At 45.9% G+C, this 22,898-nt stretch overlaps 1 protein-coding gene across 2 annotated transcripts; it reads right to left on the bottom strand.

Annotated features, from left to right (window-relative positions):
- Positions 1 to 7,183: 7,183 nt before the first annotated feature.
- On the bottom strand, positions 7,184 to 21,077 carry LOC143525742 (zinc finger protein 703-like). 2 transcript variants are annotated; one of them, XM_077020016.1, is made up of 3 exons: positions 20,965 to 21,077; positions 10,188 to 10,958; positions 7,184 to 9,397 (listed from the first exon to the last, which is right to left on the bottom strand). In XM_077020016.1, exons 2-3 carry the CDS (start codon positions 10,440 to 10,442, stop codon positions 7,880 to 7,882), a joined length of 1,773 nt encoding a protein of 590 aa, XP_076876131.1. In that variant the 5' UTR covers positions 10,443 to 10,958; positions 20,965 to 21,077; the 3' UTR covers positions 7,184 to 7,879. The 2 variants fall into 2 exon arrangements, with proteins under 2 accessions (XP_076876131.1, XP_076876130.1); XM_077020015.1 differs by lacking the exon at positions 20,965 to 21,077 and having other exon boundaries at positions 10,188 to 12,280.
- Positions 21,078 to 22,898: the final 1,821 nt, after the last annotated feature.

Consider the following 22,898-nt stretch of genomic DNA (forward strand, 5'->3'; position numbering starts at 1 on the left):
TTCCCAGCCCCCAGCGCACCTGATCCAGTTCCTGAAGGACTCTGGGATGTAGATGATGAGACAGATCAGATGTGTCAGGGTCAGGGATAACTTGAAACTGTGCAGGGCAGAGGTTCCCCATTACGGCTCTGGATTCTCCTTCTCTCCAGCCCAGTGGGACTGCAGCCCTGCTCTGAGTCTGTTCAGATCCACGTCCCGCATCCGTCCTTTCCTGTGTGATGAAGTGCTCAGATTACGCATGACATTGTGAGCACAGGAGAGCTTGATACGCTCGGCGTCTGTCTCAGTCTGTCTGCACTACGTTAGCTCAGCACGCACTGTGATACCTCCCCTCACTCTGTACACCGGCATTCGCCACCATCACCTCTTCCGAGGATAACAGAGAGAGAGAGAGAGAGAGAGAGAGAGCATAATGGACCCGTGACTGGAGGAGATTGAGGCGTTGTTAAGTGCTCGGCTTGAAAGCATGTCTGGCCTCATTAGCTGTCAGTTGTAACAATACTGCACTGGCAGTGAAGACAGGTTGGAGTCTCGTGGCCATAAATCACAGGCCGACAGCCGTCTGACAGGCTGGGAACTAGCGCACATGCCGGCGCCTTTAACGTTCCACTCGCTCAGCACAACTGAAAAGAGAGCAAACACGTGTGCGCATGCACACACACACACACTCACACACACACACACACATATATATGCAAATGCACATGTGCACACTCACTCACACGTGTGCGTACCCATTCCTCCCCAAAACAAGTCATCAAAGTAGTAGCAGTTCCCTTCAGCTGGATCTCGGGGTAATTTTTAGATCACAAACCTCTCATTTTAGAGCAGAGCCTGAAGTGCTATGTGGTTTTGTGTGTGTATGTGCATGTGTGTGTATAATGGTTTGAACATGTGAGTGCACGTAATATAAAGTCTGCTTTTACACATGAGAGTGCGTAAAGAGCTTGATGTTCATGACTAATATAAAAAAAAACATATTTGAAAGGGCCTGTAAGACTGTGATTTGTCGAATGGTTTCGTTAAGTAGCTGTTTCTGCATATGAAGTCCCATTGCTGTGCGTACACACACACACACACACACACACACACACACACACACACACACTGGCTGAGAGCACCAGGGCTTTCATGTCATGTCAGGCTGCCCACGTCCATTAGTTTGACAGGCAGTAGTGCTGTGTGACTGGCGAAGAGGGTGGATGTTGGGGGGAGTGGAGGAGCAAGGCCTCAGGGTCATTAATCATGGCCTCTGACATGTGGAGGCAGGGGCCACGGCCCCCCTGCTCATATAGCTGGGCCACACCGCCAGCCCGGGAGACGGATGCCCTGCCAGCTTGCGTCGCTCCTTCTCGCCTTCTTCTCCTGCTCTTGCCTGCTCATTCTCTAGGTGACCAGTCATTCTTTCATTCCACAATCCATCCATCTCCATCCTTTGTCTGTCCAATCTGACTCCATCCATCCATCCATCCATCCATCCATCCATCCATCCATCCATCCATCACTTTAAATCACATCACTTCTCATTTTTGTAGTTCCTCTGCATCTTTGTGCATCGGATTATTTTGCAAAGAAGAAGCAACAAGAACATTTTTCTTAAATTCTTTGAAATCTCATAAATTCTCGAACACAACTCCGCCCGCTCATGGGACACACTCCTTTCTCTTTCCATTTATCTCTCTTTTATTTCCTCACTTCCATACGTAACGTCTTCCAGATGAGTTCTGCCTGGTTTCCTCCTCATTTCCAAATTTACAGGCCCTGGGATTTGGTTTTAGCTGGAAGCTTTGACCAGTTCTTTGTGTTCCAACCAAGTCATAGAAAGTCAGAATGAGAGAGAAGAAATGTGCTGGGTCCCGGGAGGATGTGAAAAACATCTCACAATAGCAGGTCCTCAATCGTCATGTGAAAATGGCTGAATCTCTTCTCCAATGAAGATAATAAATCTTCTTGTTTGGTGTCCTTAGCACAGACATTTAGGGTTCTCCATTTCCTATCTAGAAAAAAGCATTTTATTTATCCAAAAACATATCTTACTTTCATTAGTAGATAGAGCCACCAATCAACTTTTCCCTCTGGCAAGAATAACGTATATGTCATAAACAACATGCTGGTTTGTCACAGTTGGCATCTAAGTGACTCATCAGTTGAACCGAGAAGCAGTAATTGGCTATGTCAATTTCTATGGAATACATTAATAGACTGAGAAGACTGAGAACACACGAAGGAGCATATTGGGGTTTCACCAGCCAGAAACGTCTTTGAACAACAAAACACTGGCATGGCAGCTTAGTTCCTGTTTCTCCCCGTGCTCCTCGTCCTGCGTACTGCCAGCTTTTCCACAGCTTGATTGAATCGGACACCTTCATTTGTACTAGCTATGAGGTCAAAAGGCTGGGGTAACCTGAGAGAGATGGAAAAGGGGAATGATGTAAGAGTGTTAGTGTTGTTTCAAGTGTGTGTTATGGTAATAAATAACTCCATTAGTACAGGAATGTTTTAGAGCTCACTATTATGAAAAATTAATTTAAATAAAAAAGAAAAAATAAAGATGACAATTGGAAGGGTTTTTTTTATGAATAAATCTAAACTGTCGCAAAGGGTGTTGACTAAAATATAAAAAATAGTTTGCCGATCACATGCACCCAAAAGGATGTGCAGCATTTATGAATTACAGAGTGTGATGTGGGCAGGTGTTCTTACAACAGCATTAATTACAGCATTAATTACAATGTATTTTGTGCATTGGACATCCATTTTATCATATGAACTGACGGAGCAACTTTGCGCTACTCAGACTACTTTCATCAGGCAAAGTCAAACATAAGTTCTCTCTTTCTCTCTTATTCTCTCTCTCTCTCTCTCTCTGTTCTATTCTGTTATTTTACTGCAGTGTGCTCAGACCCCACCTTCCTGCTGTTCAGACCACAGCAGTGCCACACACACAGGGCCTGCCATAAATCAATGGACAGGATCGTGTCTGCCAGTCAGACTAAACAAGAGCATTTGTGCTGCTTTGCACTCAGTCATTAATCATCTTGACAGTTTGAAAAACACATTTCCCCTTTAATGACTGTATTTGGAGGATCACGTCTGCTTCCTCTGCACTGCTCCTGCCTGCTTTCTTCTCTGAAAGGGGCTCTTTCCTTACCAAAGACTGAGAGAGAGAGAGAGAGAGAGAGAGAGAGAGAGAGATGCAAACCAATTATGCTAACCAGTGATTAGTCATAAAAACAATAATCACCTTTACCAAAATTGTGTTATATAAGGCTAATTGTATTACACAAGGTTTTTATATAAGTCTCGAATGCAAAGAGGAACACCAGTATATAATTATTCAGCAAACTCAAATTATGATTTCAATTAAATGAACGTTTGTATTGGTTTAACTGATATAATTTGATGTCGGGACACTAATGCAATAACTCATCAGAGATGAATAATAATAAAATAATTACGTACATTTCCTCGAAGGGGAAGAAAAGGACGTGCAAATGAGGCGACTGACGAATGACCTCTCGGGGCTACGACGGAACGTTTCTGGTTTGGGTCAGCGCGAGCATCTGGGCTCGGTTATGTCCGTGAAAGGGGCGAATAAATAGTGAGGAATGTTCGAACCAGACTGCGAGTTGAGTCCGGCCATCCACGCGTGTGGCTTACAGACTTACCCAGCCCTGCTCGGCCGTCCGCTGCCAAGGCACGTTTCTCTATAAGCGGCGCGTTCGTGATGCATGCAAGTTGACAAGACGGCGTTGGTTCCTTCAGAGCGAACGCAGATCAGAACCAGCTGCGTCCGTGCATATTAGCGGTTTGCCATAATTGCCATTGCCCTCTCGTAGACCGTCGAACCCGGTCTGTCTTCACTAGTGCGTGTCAGAAGACAGCCAGGGGGAAACCGGAGACCTATGGAGGGAGCTGCTTTTACGTCAAAAGTACAAGACAGGTTAATTTACTGTGGGATTCGGGCAGTTCACCACAAAATACAGTAATAGACTGAGATGGTCTGAAAGGATTTGTTTGAGCAAAGGCTTGCTGGCCAGCGTAGCTTGGTTGGTTGTGAGTGATATCAACTCCATTTTGCTTTGCTTTCTATGTATGAGTGGGAACGACTGGCTGTTTGATAACTGCCCAGCTTCATAAAAAAATGCAACACATCTGTTAGCATTTCCACATTGAAAGCCACTTTAAAAAGAAGCACGAGAAGCAGGCAAAGCCACACGTCACATGGACGATCATCTGTGAAAATCGCAATGGCTATAAGCAGGCGGAGGCCCTGACGTATCTTGGAGCGCCGCCCTGTGAGGCTGTATCCACACGGCTCGGAGAAGCGTCCTGAAGCATCGGTAAGGCCTTTTACAGCGTGCCCACGTTAGAAGCCAGACGCAGAAGCGCCCAGGGATCACACTGCCTACACACTCTGTCATCATTAATCACCGGCCCCTGTCAGTTGTCCGCCCTGCGGTAGCCTCCGACACCACCACCCCATTTTACCCGGTTGGGGGAAGGGTGGTGTTTGTGTGCCCTGCCTCTTGCTTCTCCGCATGTACATATGCGTGTATCCGCGCATTGTGCGTGTTGTCCGGGTACGGCCATCTCCGAGAAGGGCTGCTCACAGAGGCATATAAGTGTATGTGGCAAGACCTTATACATGATCTGAGCTCCGCAGACCGGCACAAGCCCATTCCGTCTCTCTTGTTCGGGGCCCTGCAGCGACGGATCTCTCCTCCGCTCGAGCGGCGGGGTTGACAGGAATAGAGTGGGGGTGTTGATTCCTGCCAGGGCCGGGAGCCGCGAAAGGGGCGAGACGGACGGAGTGATTGATGAGAGGCGAAGGAGGAAGAAAGGGAAGATGGATCGGATGACAGCGTGATGGACGAGTTACAGTGAAATGGAAAATGGCACCACGATTCATCTCTCCCCGGAGAGCAGCAGTATGCTCTTGAAATTTCATCTACTGCACCTTTTATTCATTTAGAACAGACAGTCCTTGCTGGCCATGTCATTTCAGCTGAGATCTGTCCTCTTAGCTCAGTGGTGCTTTAAACGAAAACTTCTAAGTAGTGATTCACAAAACGGAGCACATTCGGATTCGGAAACTTGAATTTGAAAAAGCTAGTAGTAGAAATGGTAGTAATGTGCATGCTACATTTAACGACTCTTTTTAAAATCCAAGTTTCCAGGGATGTTTCGGAAAAAGCCCCGAGAGGCTGATTACTGTGTAACATCCCTATCGGCCCGGCGACCGTGACCTTTTGGCAACACGACCCGCTCGGATACGTTCCCTCGCTCCGTGTCACAAAAGCACGATTCGCACAATGTCAGGGGAAGGCGAGCTGGGGGTGACCTCTCCGATTACCTGCCCGGAAGCTGACGAATGCACCGCGCCTTCCTGCACTGGTTCTGGATCAGTGCCGGGAGGTTCTGTGGCCAATGGCGCTGAATGTGAGGTGGCCTCTAAGAATGTTCTAGGAGTTTTGATGGGAACTTAACCAGCGTGTGAGCCCAAGGGGGACGGTGCGCCATAACCACGCGAGCTAACTGTCAGTGTGTGTGAATGACGGTACGTAGATACAGTGCTGTCAGCGCCCGTCACACTCCTTGGCAAGGCCGTGGGATGCTATTGTTGCCATTCAAACTAGCAAGGTGAGCTGTGTCGGTGGTATGCTGTGGCCTAGAACCACTGTTCCAGAATCAGCTGAAATGATCTCAAGACTTTCCCTCCCTGCCATGTGATGAGCACTGGCATTGACCTCGGGTCCGACACTGAGACCTGTTGTCAATCAACCTGACAAGATACACTACTCTGGTTTCTGTCTGCCCTTGATGGTTGGTTTTGCATTCCAAATCAAATTCCTCACCCATTATGGGCCACACAGCAATCCTGACCCGTGCTGGCAGCTAAAGGCTTGGAGTGTCATGGGGCGATGAAGAAGCCAGAAGATCTGGACGTGCCCAGGCAGGAGCTCACAGTTCCCCCTCCAGCACCTGAAAGGCCAGGCTGCTTCTTTCAGGGAGTATAGGTGGTTTATGCCACAGCATTAATCTGTTAATTATGAGAGTGTGATTTATAGGGGCGAAATGAGTCTGTGTAATTAAATTTAATTGAACTGTCCGCGGCACAGTACTCCTCAAGGATTAATTACTGCACGCACGAGAGACTATGCAGAGGGAAAAAAACCCCAGAAGAATAGAAACCGTAATAGCACTCTGGGAGCGATAACCTTTAAGGCAAACGTTTGCATAACCATAACCCAGGTCCTGATGTTTCAGTTGACATCTGGTGTCACGCCGCTGGACAAAGGGTGCAAAGAGAGGAGGTGGGAGAATCGCAGCGGAGGTTGTGGCGAGGAGGGCCGGGGTCCCCTGGGTCGTCATTACGTGCAGCGTACGCAGGTCCGTGGTGCAGAAGCACGCTCAGGGCTGAAGCAGCACTCTCAGAGGTACGAAGCTCCAGAGGTACGCCGGCCCAGATCTGTAGGATCTGCAGTGAGATGCTGCACGTCAATCATCCACGAGGCTGAACGGCGTGAGGGCGTACCGGGGCGGACCGTACAGGGATGAGCACAGCTTCTCCAACGCAACAAGGGTGTGTGGCCCTGGGCAGCTGGCCGGTCGGCCTGGTGAATCCGTAACACCTGCTGTTTTTATAACGCCCATGAACACAACTCCATGAACATGGGTCCATTAACTTAAGGAAAATTCCATCTTTTTTTTGTTTTTGGGCTTAATTACTCCAGGAATAATGGTATATATAAATCTTGTTTTTTTATTATACAATTTCAGTGTCAGGTTTTATGGTCATGTCTTGGTGAAGTCCTAACTGTAGCACTCACTTACTGTTACTGACAGCACTGGACAACTCAGGGCAAAGGAAAAGACGACTGGGTCTAAGGGATCGATACTGCACTTGCCCACACAAACTCCAGAGACCTGCATTATAATGACAGGCCTGACCCAAGCTGAAATAATGCAGATATGGATTCACTATCGTTCACAGTGACGTTAAGGTTTAAACGGCTTTTCCCACCTATAATGTTTTCTTCACTATCCTAGTACATTTGAAATTAAACTATACATCAACAAAGGGATAAATAATAGAAATATTGATTAGATCATTTGGTCACAATGGGTCTTTGGTTTAAAATGACAGAAGATAAATAAATACAAAGGCATATAGTTTAAATATAACATTTCATTTATTTAACAAAATTATAACTCCAAAGTTGGACAGCACTGCCATCTTTACATTTCTTGCCTTTTTTCATCGAAGCAGCACCGTTATCAGCTTAGTAATCTCAACACATTACAAAAAATATTACAGCTCTTTATACCATTTACTTGTAAGCTGTTAAAATAAAAAAATGATTATTTAGAAAGGACTTTGACATGCACAACCATACTGCACAGACAAGAGGAAGATAGAAAAGAACATCTGCTTCAAAGGAGGAAGCGAAACGTGAAGCTTTGCACTGTGGGCAAATCTCAGGCAGGGCGAGGACAGGAAAACAAAGAGTCGACGCACGCCGAGTTCGTAAAAGAAAACAATTAAAGAACGTTGTATTTTTGGATTACAAAGTGGAAAACCAAAAGCGCTCCTTTAAAAATAAATACAATTCTGTTTTAAACCTGTGCTGGCGCATCAAGTCTGATACACTGTTTCAAGCTTGCATGCATTCTGCATACCCACGGTTTCGGTCACGAGGGAGTGTCGGGTTCCCTGGCCATACGACGCCATCCTACTCTCCCAGCACTGGGCTGCTGGGGCCCCGCGCACAGTGTCCGGCGGCCAGCGTGGGCCGGAGATCACAGCAGAGTTGCGAGCGTCTTGCCTGCACTGGCTGTTGTAGAACACTGCAGCGTGGAAGGCCAGACTGGGGCCTCACTGGTAGCCGAGGGCGGAGGCGGATCCCAGTCTCTGACTGTAGAGGGCGTAGTGGGAATAGTATGGTGCCGAGGCCGGTAAGGAGTGCATGGGCAGGGAGGGGGCCGCTGGGAGGTGCATTTTGCTGTAGGGGTGGTAGCGCGCCAGCCCCAGGTTAGGGGGCGCTCTAAGGGAGAAGGAGGCGGGGCTGCTCTGGCCGGGCAGGTGGAGGTGGCAGGAGGCGGCAGCCGCGGCGGCTGCGGAGGACGAAGAGGAGGGGTACGCAGACAGGAACTTGCCGTCCACGCCCGGGAGGGAGGTGTGCGTGCGCAGGTGGGCCAAGAGGTCCTCGGAGGTCCCGAAGCGTTTGTCGCAGGGCCCGCTGGCCGAGACCCAGTTACAGGCGTGAGGCGGGGGCTCGTTGGGCACCATGAAGCCGTACGTGTAGAGGGGGTGCGACAACGAGGGAGTGACGCTGGAGGACAGCGAGCTCTGGTGAAGCGAGTGGAGTGGGTGGGCGGGGTACACCAACGGGAAGCCGGACTTCAGCGAGGAGGAGGGGTCGTGGACGCATGTACCGCAGCTGCTCCCGCCTAGATGCGGCGCATTCGGGTAGCTCAAACAGTACGGGTCCCTGCACAAGCCTTGCATGAAGGACGGGGGAGATGCACCTGTCAGTGGGCTGGAGCTGGGATGCTTTCCCGCAACCCCTACCCCAGCACCCCCGAGACTGGACTTGGTAGGGTCCAAGCCAGGGACGAACTGACCTGGGTACCCCGCGTAAGTGCCCACTATAGACCCGTGATAGCCCATGCTGGAAGAGGGAAGCGGGAACATGGGGTGGCTGGATTTAAAGGGGGACACAGACACAGGCCCGAGTGCTCCAGACTGGGCCGTGTGCGAGTCCACCTTGACTTCGTTGCTGGGGCTGCAGTCCGAGCTGCCGCTGCTGGAGTTGGTGCTGGCCCTGGCGTGCCTGGAGTTGGCCTGCTGAGGACTGTCCAGACCGGCCTTACTCAGCTCGGCCTCTTTCTTCAGACCGCCAGCGCTGTCAGAGTTGGCCGCGTCCGAGGCTTTGGCCTCCGAGCTCCCGGCCTGCGTGTGGCCGGCCTGGCGGCCCGGGCCCGGGGACAGAGTCTGCCTGTGCGTGCGCGGCGGAGAGCCCCCTCTGGAGCTCGGAGACAGAGTATGAGGATGAGAAGGGTGGGACTGGCAGCCCTGCGCACCATTGCTGGCAGCACCTCCGCCCATGGGAAGACAAAAGCCAGGTTTGTTAGTGCTGCTGCTGCTGGTGGTCCCGTCCCTCTGGCCGTCTGCGCTGATTTTGGAGTAGGGCTTGAAGCTGGACTTGTCATCCTGGGAGGGCCGCTGCTCCCCAAGTTTCAGGGTTGTGGAGGAGGTGCGTGCGGAGGAGTCTTTGTCGCTCAGCCCGCTGGATGTGATGTTGGCCAGCTTGGAGGAGGATGGGGGGTCTGGCTTACCAATCTGAGAACAGGTCTGAGCCAGCAGAGCCAATGGACTCTTTTTAGCATCCAGCTGTAAGGGGAACGGAAATAAATTACTTTCCATCTCAGAAAAGCAACTGCAAATGGTGGTGTATATATATATATATATATATATATATATATATATATATATCACAGTTCTTTTTACAAGGAAACTTTCACTGACATGTGGGAAAGGTTCTATATGCTTATACTTATATACTTATAGAGTAATGAGATACTATATAGTAATGCCAGCCTAATTATTTTCAATATTTGTATGATTTTACTAAGGATATTGACAACAGGAGAGCAGCGATAATAGACTGATGGAGGCTACAATAATACAGAATGTAAAAACATAAAGGAGTCGAAGGAAAGCCATAAACAGACAGAATTTGATTGGAAGACGATAAGGCAATAAAACCTCTTAAAGGGTTAACTCCGTGAGCAATCATTTATACGGACCCCCCCCTTCCGTAAAAAACATATATATGTATTATATAATTATATGTGTATATATATATATATATGTCTGTATATATGTAATATATGTATATGTATATTTATATACATATTTTTTATATGTATATTTATATACATACATATATATATATATATATATATATATATATATATATATATATATATATATATATATATATATATATATATATATATAAGTTTTACAGTGGAAGCTTGCTCAGAACGCGAAAACAACTAATAGCGACTAAAAAACACGCAGCGACACAATACTTTACACACAACCGAATGCGCATTAAGCGAACAGCGCCGAGTACATGAGAGGCAGGAGCAGGACAGACGGGGCACATGATGATTACCTCGATACTGACAGGGGCTGATGTGAGAGGCTGAAGATACTCCGGGTGAAGTAAATGGCCGGAATGCGCGGTTAACATCTTGAGAATTTTTATAGGAAGTCTCTTTGCCTGACGAAGAGGATCCGAGGGTTTTAACGAAGTTGCAAATATGTTCTTAATTCCAGGACCCTTCGTTAAAGCAAAGTTGCGGTGTTCTTTAGCGGGGCGGTCGGAGGGGAGGTTCTGAACTGTAGATCCACCAAGAGAATCTTTCATTTGACTCAACCGGGACAGGACCGGGACGACGTGCAGGATCAGAGACCACACATGTGTCCAAAACTCACTCAACGCCTTTGTGTTACGTCCATAACACTTTATAATCCACAACACAAAAGTCCCGGTAGCCGCCCTATTTTCCGCAGAGAAAGTGGTGCATTTAGGGTCGACGAAGAGTTATTCCAGTGTCGTTCATGGTTCCGTTCAGGTCTCCTGCGAGCTGAAGTCGTCCAACCATCCGCACCAGCAAACGCGTCTGCTGGAAATGTACAAGTGCGTAATTGTAGGCGCTCCCGAATATGAGGCAAACTTGATATTAGTTATGCGTGCAGGAGGAAAGAAATCCACAAGAAAATTCGCTACAAAGCCAAAAACGTCAAAACCACACCAAAGCGCTCCGGTCTCGCCTTCGCCGTCCTCCGACACTCGCTCCGTTCCGTCTCGCGTCTAGTTCTGAAGCGCGAGGAGGACCTTCCGAGTGCGCGCGCCCCCGTCCAATGGTCGCCGGCTGCGTCGCTAATGAGGAGGTATGAACCAGTTAGGGAGGGGGGATCTTGTCCGACCCACCCAACAATCCTTTGTCACATTCCTATTCATTACGGCATGAGCGTGACAACAGACCTTTAAATGTCATCATATTAGATTCTCGGCTCATTTGTATTTGATAAAAGAGATCTTACCTCTTTCAGATTCCGCCGTTTTCGCGGACAAGCATTTCTTAGGGTTGCCAGATTGGAGTGACAGACAGAGGGCGCCTGATACAGGATATTACCACACAGGTCTGCTAAACCAATGGCGAAGGAGCTAACTCTTCTTACCCGTGGGTTAAATTATCCAGTAAATGTAAAACCAACGCATGGAACCCAACAATCTATTATTTTTTGGGACTATAATATCAGTTTAAATGTTTTAAGTGCAAAGATCAGGACAGAGCAAGAAACTGGTTCGATCTCTCATCACTAAATCGTCCTAGGTATTTAAGAAATGGTTGTGGTCCACCAACATTCTTACTAACGAGCTTTCAGCAAATATATTCGGGTTGATGAAGATTTCTTCTTTACTCTCATGTGAAATCTCAACAATTTTTGTCAAAGGCCTTCTCTGAAGTCAGTTGCATACTGCACAGAAAGAGCAGTAACTCGAGGCGGACCCCATGGTTCTGTGAATCTGGAATGTTAATAACTTTATTGCATTGCTGCTCCCGAGTAATCTGGCAGTGAGCTAATTTTGTTAACCTAATTATACAATGAATTGGTTAAAGTGCTTAAAAATTATGCCTGACAAGAGCTATTAATGGCAGCCCGAAATAGTCTGAGTTGCAGAGGCTTTAAAACCGGAATCCTTAGAACTGCATTATTCTCCTTCATTCCAGTATGGGCTCTGGAAATAAGAGTGGTTTAAATGATGCTTTCTGATTCATGTAAAGGATTATGGAGAGATAGAGAGATGTCTACAGTAACACAAATTTTATTTACCTGCCTAAAGCCTTATTGTAATGTTTGTGATATTATTGTCACTTATTTAAACATGCAATGTATAAAAATATTATTATTATTATTATTTAATTGATATTGTTTAATGTTAATGATTGGTGAACCACCCTTGTTTGTCAAAAATTAAATGGAATCCAAGAGAGGTTATCGGAGGTCAACTCAGTGATAAGGAGCTTGCTAGGGCAACAGTCTGTCAGGCAGAAAGGTCAGGGGTTAAATTGCACCAGAGAGCATGTGTGGTGAAGGGTTTATTGTGTCACTGCTTTGCTTAAGATCAGACACAGATGTCTAGCTTGCACATGAGGTTATAGGTAGGTGTGTGTGTGTGTGTGTGTGTGTGTGTGTGTGTGTGTGTGTGTGTGTGTGTGAGAGAGAGAGAGAGATAGTGTGTGTGTGTGTGCATGCATTCATGCTTGTATAATTTTTTGTAACTTTATTCAACACTATTTGTTCAGTTTTTTTCACCTTGATTAAATTTATTCATTTCCATGTGATTACTTATAAAATGAATCAACAAAGCCACATGTGTCTGGCTCACTAAGGCTGTGAGTGGTTGCTAAACCCCACTCAGGTTTGCCAAGACTGAAGTTCACAAAAACAAATGAAAGCTATCATGCTGTGCATGCACATAGCAAACTCTGACGTTTCTCGTTTCAGCCTCAGAGACCCATTGTGTTTTGTCAGAATACTCTAAATTGACAAACTGAATTACTAATATGCATATAAAACAATGTGCTATGACATCAGTGATGTTAAAAAAAATCAAGGTGTTAAGTTAGCAAAATGTTATTCTGATCAGTGAATGGGGAATTTCACCCATGGTTCATTGGCTTGGTGGTGTTTTTGGCTATACTGGCAATAGGAATGAATATATGTGTCCAGAGAATTAAATTTCCATGAGGTCATGACCTCAGATGTGAACTACTTAATCTCGCACACCAATTCCCTTATACAAGCACACAAACCAATAATTCCACTCGCTCTGAACCTGATCGTTCAGCATTCACACCTTCTAGGCTCCTCGTTGTCCTCTTTAGAAACTACTACTGGAACAACAAGTTCTTCACAAGTTACATTGTGTATAAAGAGACTCTCAGAAGATTGAAGCCACCACAGTAGACTTGAGAGGATACCAGAGAGAGCGAGAGAGAGAGAGAGAGAGAGAGAAAGAGAGAGAGAGACATGGAGAGATAAAAGACAAAGACAGCAGGAGGGAAGAAAGTAGAATAGTCACAGAGAGAAAGGGACAGAGGGGGGGTGTGGCATGGATAAAAGAAAATCACTACGGGACATTTCAAGGGTCGCCTTGAAGCTGCTTGTCAACAGATGTGTCACCATGTTAATGACTGATTGCCATTTCCTTCTGCTGATGGTTGACAAGCAGGTCTCCCATTGTGAGGTCAATAACGCCCATGGATGAATAAATGGAGGTGATGGCCTTCATATTTAAAGGAACATGGTGTCATAATGCCTAGGATCTGAAAATTAGGTTACTGTCTTTTGGTCAAAATCAAATTTGTTTTTGTAATAATTCCTAGTAATTACTAGTGCATAGGGATATTGTAATGTATTGATGTATTGTAAAAAAAACATTTAACATTTTTTAATGTGAGCTCTGCTCATATTCTTGTCAACACAATATCATTATCTGAGAATTCAAACTATGTCAACAATCGTCAAGTTTTTCTACTATATTAGATAGACAAAACAATATTTACACTCTTCACCTTTGCTTAGCTACACAGCTACACAAAAGGCAGACACAAAGCACAGTCGTGTCAACAGCCTTTGAAGTCATAATTATTTACATATTCCCACCCCTCCCTTTGCTTCATCTCATGGTGGTGTCAGTCACCCTAGGTGTCTTAGGTGGAGCTCTTAGCTCGACATCTGTCTCCTCTTCTACCACACGTCCCTCCTGACTTTAGTCTTTCGTCATAATAATTGTATTAACACCCAAATATTTAAAAATACACATCTGAAAGTGTCAGTATTTTTCCTCTCTGTCAGTGACTATGTTCAATGTGAAAGTGTCAGTATTCTTCCGCTCTGTCAGTGACTGATGTTTAATGTGACACATATGCACATACATATACTGAATTATACCTAAAAAAAAATCCAGTGTGAGGGAATAGTTTCAGCATACACTCACCATTTTCCACCTACTCTCTCTCTCTCTCTCTCAATCTCTGTCTCAATCTTTTTCTTGTTCTCTCACTCTCTCGATTTCTTTCTCTCTCTCTCTCTCACACACACACACACACACACACACACGGACACACACACGGACACGGACACAGACACACACACACACACACACACGGACACGAACACAGACACACACACAAAGACAAGCATTGTGCTGCTTATACAGAAGTTATCAGTGAGAGTGGGAGGGGAATGTATTCAGTTGATACAGGCCAGCCATCAGGGCCAAGATCTGATTGTTGAGTGCTGTTGTGTGAAATTTCACCTGACATCAAAGGTGTTTATCTGCTAACGCCGTAGCCAGTTTTGTGACGCAGCCAGTGCTGTCTCCCGCAGAACACCTGGAACAGGAGTCACCACCACAAATCATATCGCACGCAGCCTCTGTCTGTCTAAGAGGCCACCGCTGTCTGGCTGTTGACAGGGGCTGTTATCTTAGTACTGCTGGGTCTTATGGCGCATTTCCACTAGGCCCTGCTTGGCGCGGTACGGTTCGATACGGATCGATTCGCAACGGAATGGTACGGTCGCGTTGTGTTTTCATTACAATGGTGGACCAACACAATGTGGGTGGAGTCGCTGTTGGCGCGCGGGTTGTAGTGTCGTGACATCATTTGTATGCGACCACAACACCGGTTGATGCCCCTTAACACATACCATTATAGTATATTATTTATCTTTATCTTTATTATTGTATGTGGTTGCTCTAATTATTGATAATAATTTGGTATTACTCAAACAGGCTGAACACACCCTGCATAAAAAGCATCAGTCATACAATCAAATGAAATCAAACTTTATTATGAAATATAGATATTTAAAGTACAGCATATGTAAATAATATAGTTAAAAAAGTGCAAAAAGCAAATTACCTAAAAATAACGTATAGCTTTATATGAAATAAATATTTATAGTACTACAAGCAACATTTTGTGTGCTTTTACTGGCGTCTGTCTCGCATGGTGTTCACAAGTTCGCCAAGCACCCCGAGGAAAGCCCGGTTGAAGGAAACACTTTCCGCCAACTCCACTCGCCTCGTCAGTGGAAGGGGAATCTTGAACGTAAAAAATAACAAATATTAAACACAAGCATTCTCGTGAAAGCAACAACGATATAGCGTAACTGCACAAACTGTGTAGCACGTCATCGCTGCGCATGCTTTGTTTATGGCTACAGCTAACTAGCAACTAGCAAGGCTAAGAGCTAGCTATTGTACAGTAGTGACTGTGGTGGTAACATTAACTACAAACACAGCTCTAAATTCCTGCGTTTACAATAGATGCGTTCATATTACGTTCATATTACATCTTTTACGAGCCTAGTAAAACTGAAATCACAATACACTCACCATTCTCCGTGGCCTCCAGCACCGACATTGCCGTGTCTGTCCAGCACGTTTTCTCTTCCGTTACTGGCTGGCCGGTGACCGTATATGACATCCATTTGCTGGAACCATTTCCAGTCTTTGCGGTTTGCTCCGCTGTGTCCGTTATGGTCCTTCACCGCCCGGTAATCGCGTTAAGCTTTTTTAGCTTGGACCGACCGGCACTGCTGAACGGACCGCTGGTAGCCATGAGTGGCCATTAGCGCGCAAACCTCGCTAAAAACCTTTACATTTCTAGTGGCCCCGTCCAGTTCGCCCTGGATTTTTTGATCGCTGATTATTAACAGAAAGGTTTGTACCTTGGCGTTTGACCAGGGAACAGACTTCGCTCCTTGGGTTTTAAAAATGGCTGAGGAGTCCATAGCATAGCGGAGGAGTCGCTCTCCTGACGCAACCTGTGACGACACTCCCTGGCCAATCAGTGTCATGCTGTTCCTCCACGTCACAGAACTGTACCGCTTCGGAACGGTTAGAACCTCGAGCGAGTCGGTACGAAAATAGTACCCAAAGGGGCTGGCTAACTGGGAACTGGTACTAATGGAAACACTCACAAACCGTTGCGAATCGAACCGTACCGCGCCAAGTAGGCCCTAGTGGAAATCCGCCATTAGATATCTGTCCTATTATAATGATCCTACCAGTCAAAGAAAGACAAAAATGTTGACAACAGTTACCATAACATCATTAGTCATAAAAATAACTGTAAAATTAATGTAAACAATCCAGTACACTGGATCCTTATGATGTTAGCATTCTGGCTATTGTTTCATTGTTCTGGAAACAGTGTTCATAATGCTGTCATTTACAAGTCAAGAATGCCTCAGCTGGCCCCGTGGCTGGAAGCAGAAATCAATTGGAATGATCACCTGTCGCACAGATTGATACGTGCTCTCAGTCTGGGTCTAGGAGCGCTGCTCTCATTACGGTGACTGAGGGATCCATAGCAGTTCTTTAAGAACGGTTAAGGTACAAGGAAATTGATGGCAACCACAGGACCCCGAAGCCAGAAACAAATGTCCCTGCCTCGCTTTCGGGCCGCCACTGCTGTGGCAGTGCCTGAAAGATCCATTGTGCTCCAATACTGTAGTGAGGCAAAACTAAGCCCCATGCAGCACGATCGTGTCTTCCAACCCGTCCGAGGGGACTGCTGACTGCATCAAGCAAGCATGCCCCAAGAGCACAGAGAGGTGTTGGGCTGCCTCCAAATGACACCGCCGGAAAATGTTTTGTACGGCTTCTGTTTTAGGCTCTTGTGCCGAGCATTCTACCATCCGGCGCTCTATGGTACTGTTAAGCAATAAGGAAACATTTGAGGCATCTGCATCCCAAGAATCTCGGCTGTTCGGTGTCAACATATCCCCGCAGCAACAGCGCATTGTGCTGTTTGTTCCTGAGTGTACGCTTGCTGCAGAGCTGGTTCTCAGATGAAAACCTTTGATTATAAGTAACGCTTAGAAGATCACTATGGCTGGAAGGCCCGGGCAAAACAGAAGGGCAGCTGTCGTTGATTTTGAAACTCTCATTAACACTGAACAGATCCATAAAGCAAATAATCTCCCTTGACCTTCCCTGTGCCTTAAAGCTCAGTCAATGACCATCATTTATCAATGCCACTGAATTAGCTGTTTTTATTAGAGGAGTCGATACGTAGTTAAAGGGATCTAAACTAAAACAGGTCTGAAGTGTTCTGTTTAGTCTTCTGTTTCTCCATACATGCACAAAGGAAAAGATTTGTGCAGTATTTCACATCAACACCAGAGTGGGAAGATTCATTTTTAATATGAATTATGCTGCAGGTGACTGGGTTACTCGAAATGTAATCTAAACAGTGAGATAACCTAAGGAAAACTGTATATTCTGATTACTGTTGAAATGCTTTGCATAGGCTGAAGGGGCAGAAAAAGGATTTCCATGAACCCTTCATGCTCACACACAGGCATGCCGCGGGGATCTAATTCATTCCCACATACTTCTTTCTTTTGTGACTTTTTGAGTTTTTTTAATTGTAATTCAGCCTTGTCATCATATGTACTTTACTGTTCCACAGAATTCGTATGTGGACTCAGATCTCGCCGCTATGTGTTCTGATACATGTGTGGCCATTTGGAGGCTTGAACACTCTGGGAAGGAGAGTGAGGTGTCTGTGCACTCTCTGTCCCCCATTTGTTATCACAGAGAGCAATTCTGTGCTACGTAGCGTGCTACCTAGGCTGTATGTTTGAAGAGAACAAGTGGGATTCCTGACAGGGCTTCCTCTGCAGCGAGAGACATTGGGAAACACGACTAAGATTTGTATACGGCTTCCAACATAACTGTGTGGAGTTCTAGTGTCAAAGCGGGCAGGAAGCAAAATGGCTGAGCTTCTCAACAAGTGCTGCACGAAGCCGCATTGAACCACTCCTCTGTCGTGGGGATCTATGATGTAGCGGAACGTGATGGTGAGGTTAATGTCCTCCGTGTGCTGCAGAATGACCAAGGACAAAAATTGCGAGGGAAAGGCCGTAAGGGAAAGATTGCGACACGTTGGACCTGTCAGTTAGCACATAAGTGAAAAGGGCGTGTGTCGGCTGACGACGTTTGAAGGAAAGGACAGCTCGCAGGCTTTCAATTAAAAGCCTATCATTGTGTAAGTAAATCAATGCCTATCAGGCCTGTCACATCAAACAATCATTATTATGAGATTCCGCCTACATAATTCATCTCAGGCTTGACATCTGACAACTTCAGGTTGGCTAACTGCGCAACCGAAAACTTGGGCTGGAGTTTTCTCCAGCGTGGAACGGGCACAGATGAGCTGAATGATCTGAACATCGACCCTGTGTGACATAACAAGCGCAGGAGTGACACTCGAGTGACGGAGGCAAGACAAAAACAAAACAAAACACATGGCTTTATTAATAAGGAAACAAATAGCGCTTAGAGGAAGAAGAAGGCGGGCGTGGGAGTGAGCAGGGTTACAGGCCGGAGGACGGCTTCTGCTACGTTTAAACTGGAGGAGCGGTGATTGGGAACTGGGGGATGTGATCATTAATAAAGAGGTGATTGAAAGCGGGCAAGTGGTTGTGAGGCACGTCTGGTCTGGGCGTAAGTGGACTCTTGGCTGAGTGTCAACCAGGGCGGCACACACCGTCATTCTGCCAGGTCGTGCTTTGTGCCTGCTGTACTCTCACATCAAAAATAACTGGGAATTGCCTACAAAGTACAGCTATTTAACAAATGGACACTTTATGTTGGTGTCATCATCCTAAACTTAACACTGTGTAGGGCCTACTGAATGGTGAGTACATTGAGTACATAAACCAGTATCGTCAAATTGTCAAAGTAGTCCTGAGGTGTATGTTAGTGGTCTCCCAACACACCAGTTCACCACATCCACTTGTGAGCAAACGAACAAGCTTCAACTCACCTTTAACTCAGCATGAATGTAAAGGGTTGTGTTAGACCAGGGATACCAATAACATTTCAGGGTGGCGTACATTAGTGTTACATGTTAAAATGGGGAAAAATTATTTGCGATAATCACACTACTTCTATAAGCTGCTCTTAAATCTCCTCTCTCGTTTGTAAAGACACTACTGTACTTGAAAAGTTATATTGAACTGTCTGGGTCCTTATTTATTTCTTCCAGATGAATATATGAATATGAACCAGCATCATATTTTAGAAAATGCCTTTAACACTGCTTCCCAGAATGTGATTATGCTTGCCCCAGAAAGCCAGGAAAAGTCATTTTTCACTTGGACAAGCATTACTTTGTCATGTCGAGCATTATTCAAAGCCTTTGGACTGCGCTAACATCTATGAAATATTTCTACTACTGACCTCAGATTCTGCTGAACTAGGCCAATCATTCCCCCACTGAACGCGTCCTGCCCTCTAGTAAAAAACATGGGATGTCATTAAGCCTTATAAAAATGGTAAATTCTCTCTCTCTCTCACACACACACACACACACACACACACACACGCACACAAACGTGTTACGCTATTATGTAGCTAGCTTTACGTTCCCTCAAAAGCTTAAAAGAATGTAAGACGTTAAAGACCTGTAGGAATCTTTTGAATCTTTTTTTTTTTTGCGCTAAGCATGGCCTACATGCAGACAACGTTATATAAACCCTGCAGCTGAATGAACCCTCTGCTTTTCCTGCCTTGTTTTCTTACGGAGGTTGCAGCGCCGAGTTGTCATCAATAACTCTGACATGGCGAGCTACGGGCCGGGGGAGCGCGGCTGGAAAAGTGAACGGCCAAGACTAGAAGCCATTTTCCTTATTGTCTGGCTTGACGAATGGCCCTCAGAACAAGGCAGAGCATACATCATATCACCTTTAATGGTTCCACATCTCACCGAACATAACTCACCGGGCTTAAACAGAGAAAAAAAGACGGGGTGAAATATGGCGTTGTATATTCCACCGCGAGACACATTTATGAGTCCTCCCTGCTGTATAAACGCCGTGATTGCTGTTTCAAAGTAGCATGTCAGCCTGCGCCACTGAGTACAACCAGCTGCCCCAGCACAGAGACGGGCGGACGCGGCCAGAGAGACAAATTATAGTGCTGGCTGTGTCCAGCGCCCGTTCAAAAACTCTCTCTTGCGGCCGTAAATTTATAGTGTTTGTGCTTACTGCTATTAAAACCGAGACCGTGGCTGGGTGACGGCCATCCATTTCAGGCCGGCAGCTGGAGGGAATTCCTTACTGACAGGCCGCCCCAGCAGCAAAGGCTTGGAGAAAAAACAGCTAAGCCGGATGGTCAGCATTCACACACAAAAATACACTGACACACACACACACACACAATTTTTGTAAGGGCTTTCCACTGACAACGTGCAGATAATTAATTCTGCACGTACACATAAAACTAGTCCTAATATTAACATCAGTAACTAAAAGTAAATCATTTGGGTCTTTTAGTTTTTCAAGTGGAAGTACTGGTGTTTTATATAAAAAAATGACCAGAAGGTCAAAATATAGTTATAATGCTGTTATCCACGTGGGAACACTGGGTCCCCAGAGAGACATATAAACATGTACACACAAGGCTCGATACATGTGTGTGATGTTTGTTTTAGGCTAACAGCAGAGTCCAACACTGAAAAGGAAAACTTTAATGGCTGTCATTTGTCATGGCTGTCACTTTGATGGCTTACATACTTCAAAGTCAATGACTGAGCACTGCTTCAGTAACAGATGGTGTATAGTTAGGTATATGGTTAAGCTGTGTTTGCCTGGACATATTTGTTTGCTGATAAAAAAATGTTTTACTTTGCCTGTCAAGCTTGCATATGGAATGTGCTGAAATGCATGGAAATACAAAAATAATCACCATACCAACAGACACACACACACACACACACACACACACACACACACACACACACACACACACACACACACACACACACACACACACACACACACACGTGGGCGTGCACCTGTGTCTCTTCTCTCCATCCTGCCCTTTTTTCACTGTCTGTTTAGCATCAGTGATGAGACCACCATCGTTTTCTCCCACCCCTGTCTCCTCTTCAGTTTAATGCTCTTCATCTGCGCGAGCTCCGTGTACCTTCCACAATCAAACACAATATGACTGCTCTCCTTTTCTTCCCGGCACTTACTCATCTGCGCACTCCTCCTTCGCACCATCCCCCTTTCCCCCTCTCCCCCTCCGTGTCTTTTCCTCTGGGTGTCTGTTGGAATTAAAATTAAAATCTATTCTGGATGCCTGCCACTAACACATCATTTATTTTAGCTGGAGCCAAGAAGAATTATTGTTGTGTACATCTTCAGGCCTTTTAGCAGATCAAAGTTGCCAGGCATAAATCACAGTTCCTTGCAAATCCAAACAAATGCCCCCCCCCTCTCTCTAAATTCTCACTCTTTTGCCCTTCTCATGTCTCTTCTACATATGAAGTTGGCCCTGTATTGTCCCCTCTTGTAAAATCCTCAGCCCTTGCCCGAGACTGGCGTCCTCTCCATGATCCGACCTTCATCCTTTTCTTCATTATCCCCTGAATTGTACTTCCTGGTCCCCCCCCCCCCCCCCCCCCCCCCCACCCATATAATGTCAAGTTGGTGGTGGAAACAGCCTCTTAGTATGCAGAGCATTACCACTGCATGAACGTTCATGCTGAAGCTTTCATTATTCATCCCGCCGTTGGAAACCCCATCCGTGTCATTCATGAAGGCCAGCACTGGGCCAGGACGTAACCGCTCTCTGCTTTTCCACACCAGGCTAGTTTATTTAAAAAAAAATCGTTGTAATTGGTCTATTATGACAAATCAAATGACGTTATGTTTTCATGCAACACAGTTATTTACTTAACCATCCATGTTTGGAACAAACCAAATGTTTTCTTTGGAACATGTCCTTGTGTTTTGGCGTGGTCAGATGTGTCATCAGTGAGGCCGACCCTGGAGACTGTACGCTCACTGGGTGGCATATCCTACCAATCTTGGTGAGGCATTACACATTATTTCTGGTGGTTTCAAACCACCTTAAATAATAGACTTTGCAGTGAGGAAATCCAGGAAGTACATGAAGTACTACATCTGGAAGTGAATATGAAGCATTAAAACAAACAAACAACCCCCCTTTGAGTACAGTTATAGTCACCTCCTTGTTTGTCCGTGGCGTTATTTTCGTTGTTCCACTCCGCGAGAGCGTCGTGAGGCGACGCGGCTGTGGAGGGCGGCGAGAGAGCTCAGGAACTCGTCCTAAACGCTACAAAGTAACAAATCAAATGAAGTTTTCAAAATGAGCCTGCCAGCCAGCGCTCACACAGGATGATGGATCTGACACCTCACCAGCCCCGGGCGACAAGTCGGCCTTTTTTGATGTGTGATCCACCCGTGCTTGCTTCAGCTGCCAGATTTTATCGGGCCACTGCGGCAGCAGAGAGCCCAGTGCAGACTAAATAAAAAAAGAGGGCTGGTGATAAAAATGTCAAGGATTATCTTCACTTTGCGAGCCCTGTGATGTCATATCAAGCCGGATTTGTGAGAAGCGATTTGGCAGAGAGGGAGATGATGTTGTTTGGTGGTGGGGGGTGGGGGTGGGGGGTACAGGGGATGAGAGGATTTCTGTTGAATAATTTAATTTTTTCCTTTCTCCTTTTTTACTAGATATCTTGCTAGCTGGATTTGTTTGCTACGAATCGTGACCTGAGAAGGAAGTGTTGCAGAGTGTGAATCTGTTTTTAGGTTGAGAGGTCAAAGTCAGACAGACAGAGAGAGAGAGAGAGAGAGAGAGAGAGAGAGAGAGAGAGAGAGAAAGATAGACAGAGACACAGAGAGAGAGAGAGAGAGAGAGAGAGAAAGATAGACAGAGACACAGAGAGAGAGAGAGAGAGAGAGAGAGACTTGGCAC

Source organism: Brachyhypopomus gauderio, chromosome 10, assembly GCF_052324685.1.
Source record: "Brachyhypopomus gauderio isolate BG-103 chromosome 10, BGAUD_0.2, whole genome shotgun sequence".
In the NCBI taxonomy this organism is placed as follows: Eukaryota; Metazoa; Chordata; class Actinopteri; order Gymnotiformes; family Hypopomidae; genus Brachyhypopomus; species Brachyhypopomus gauderio.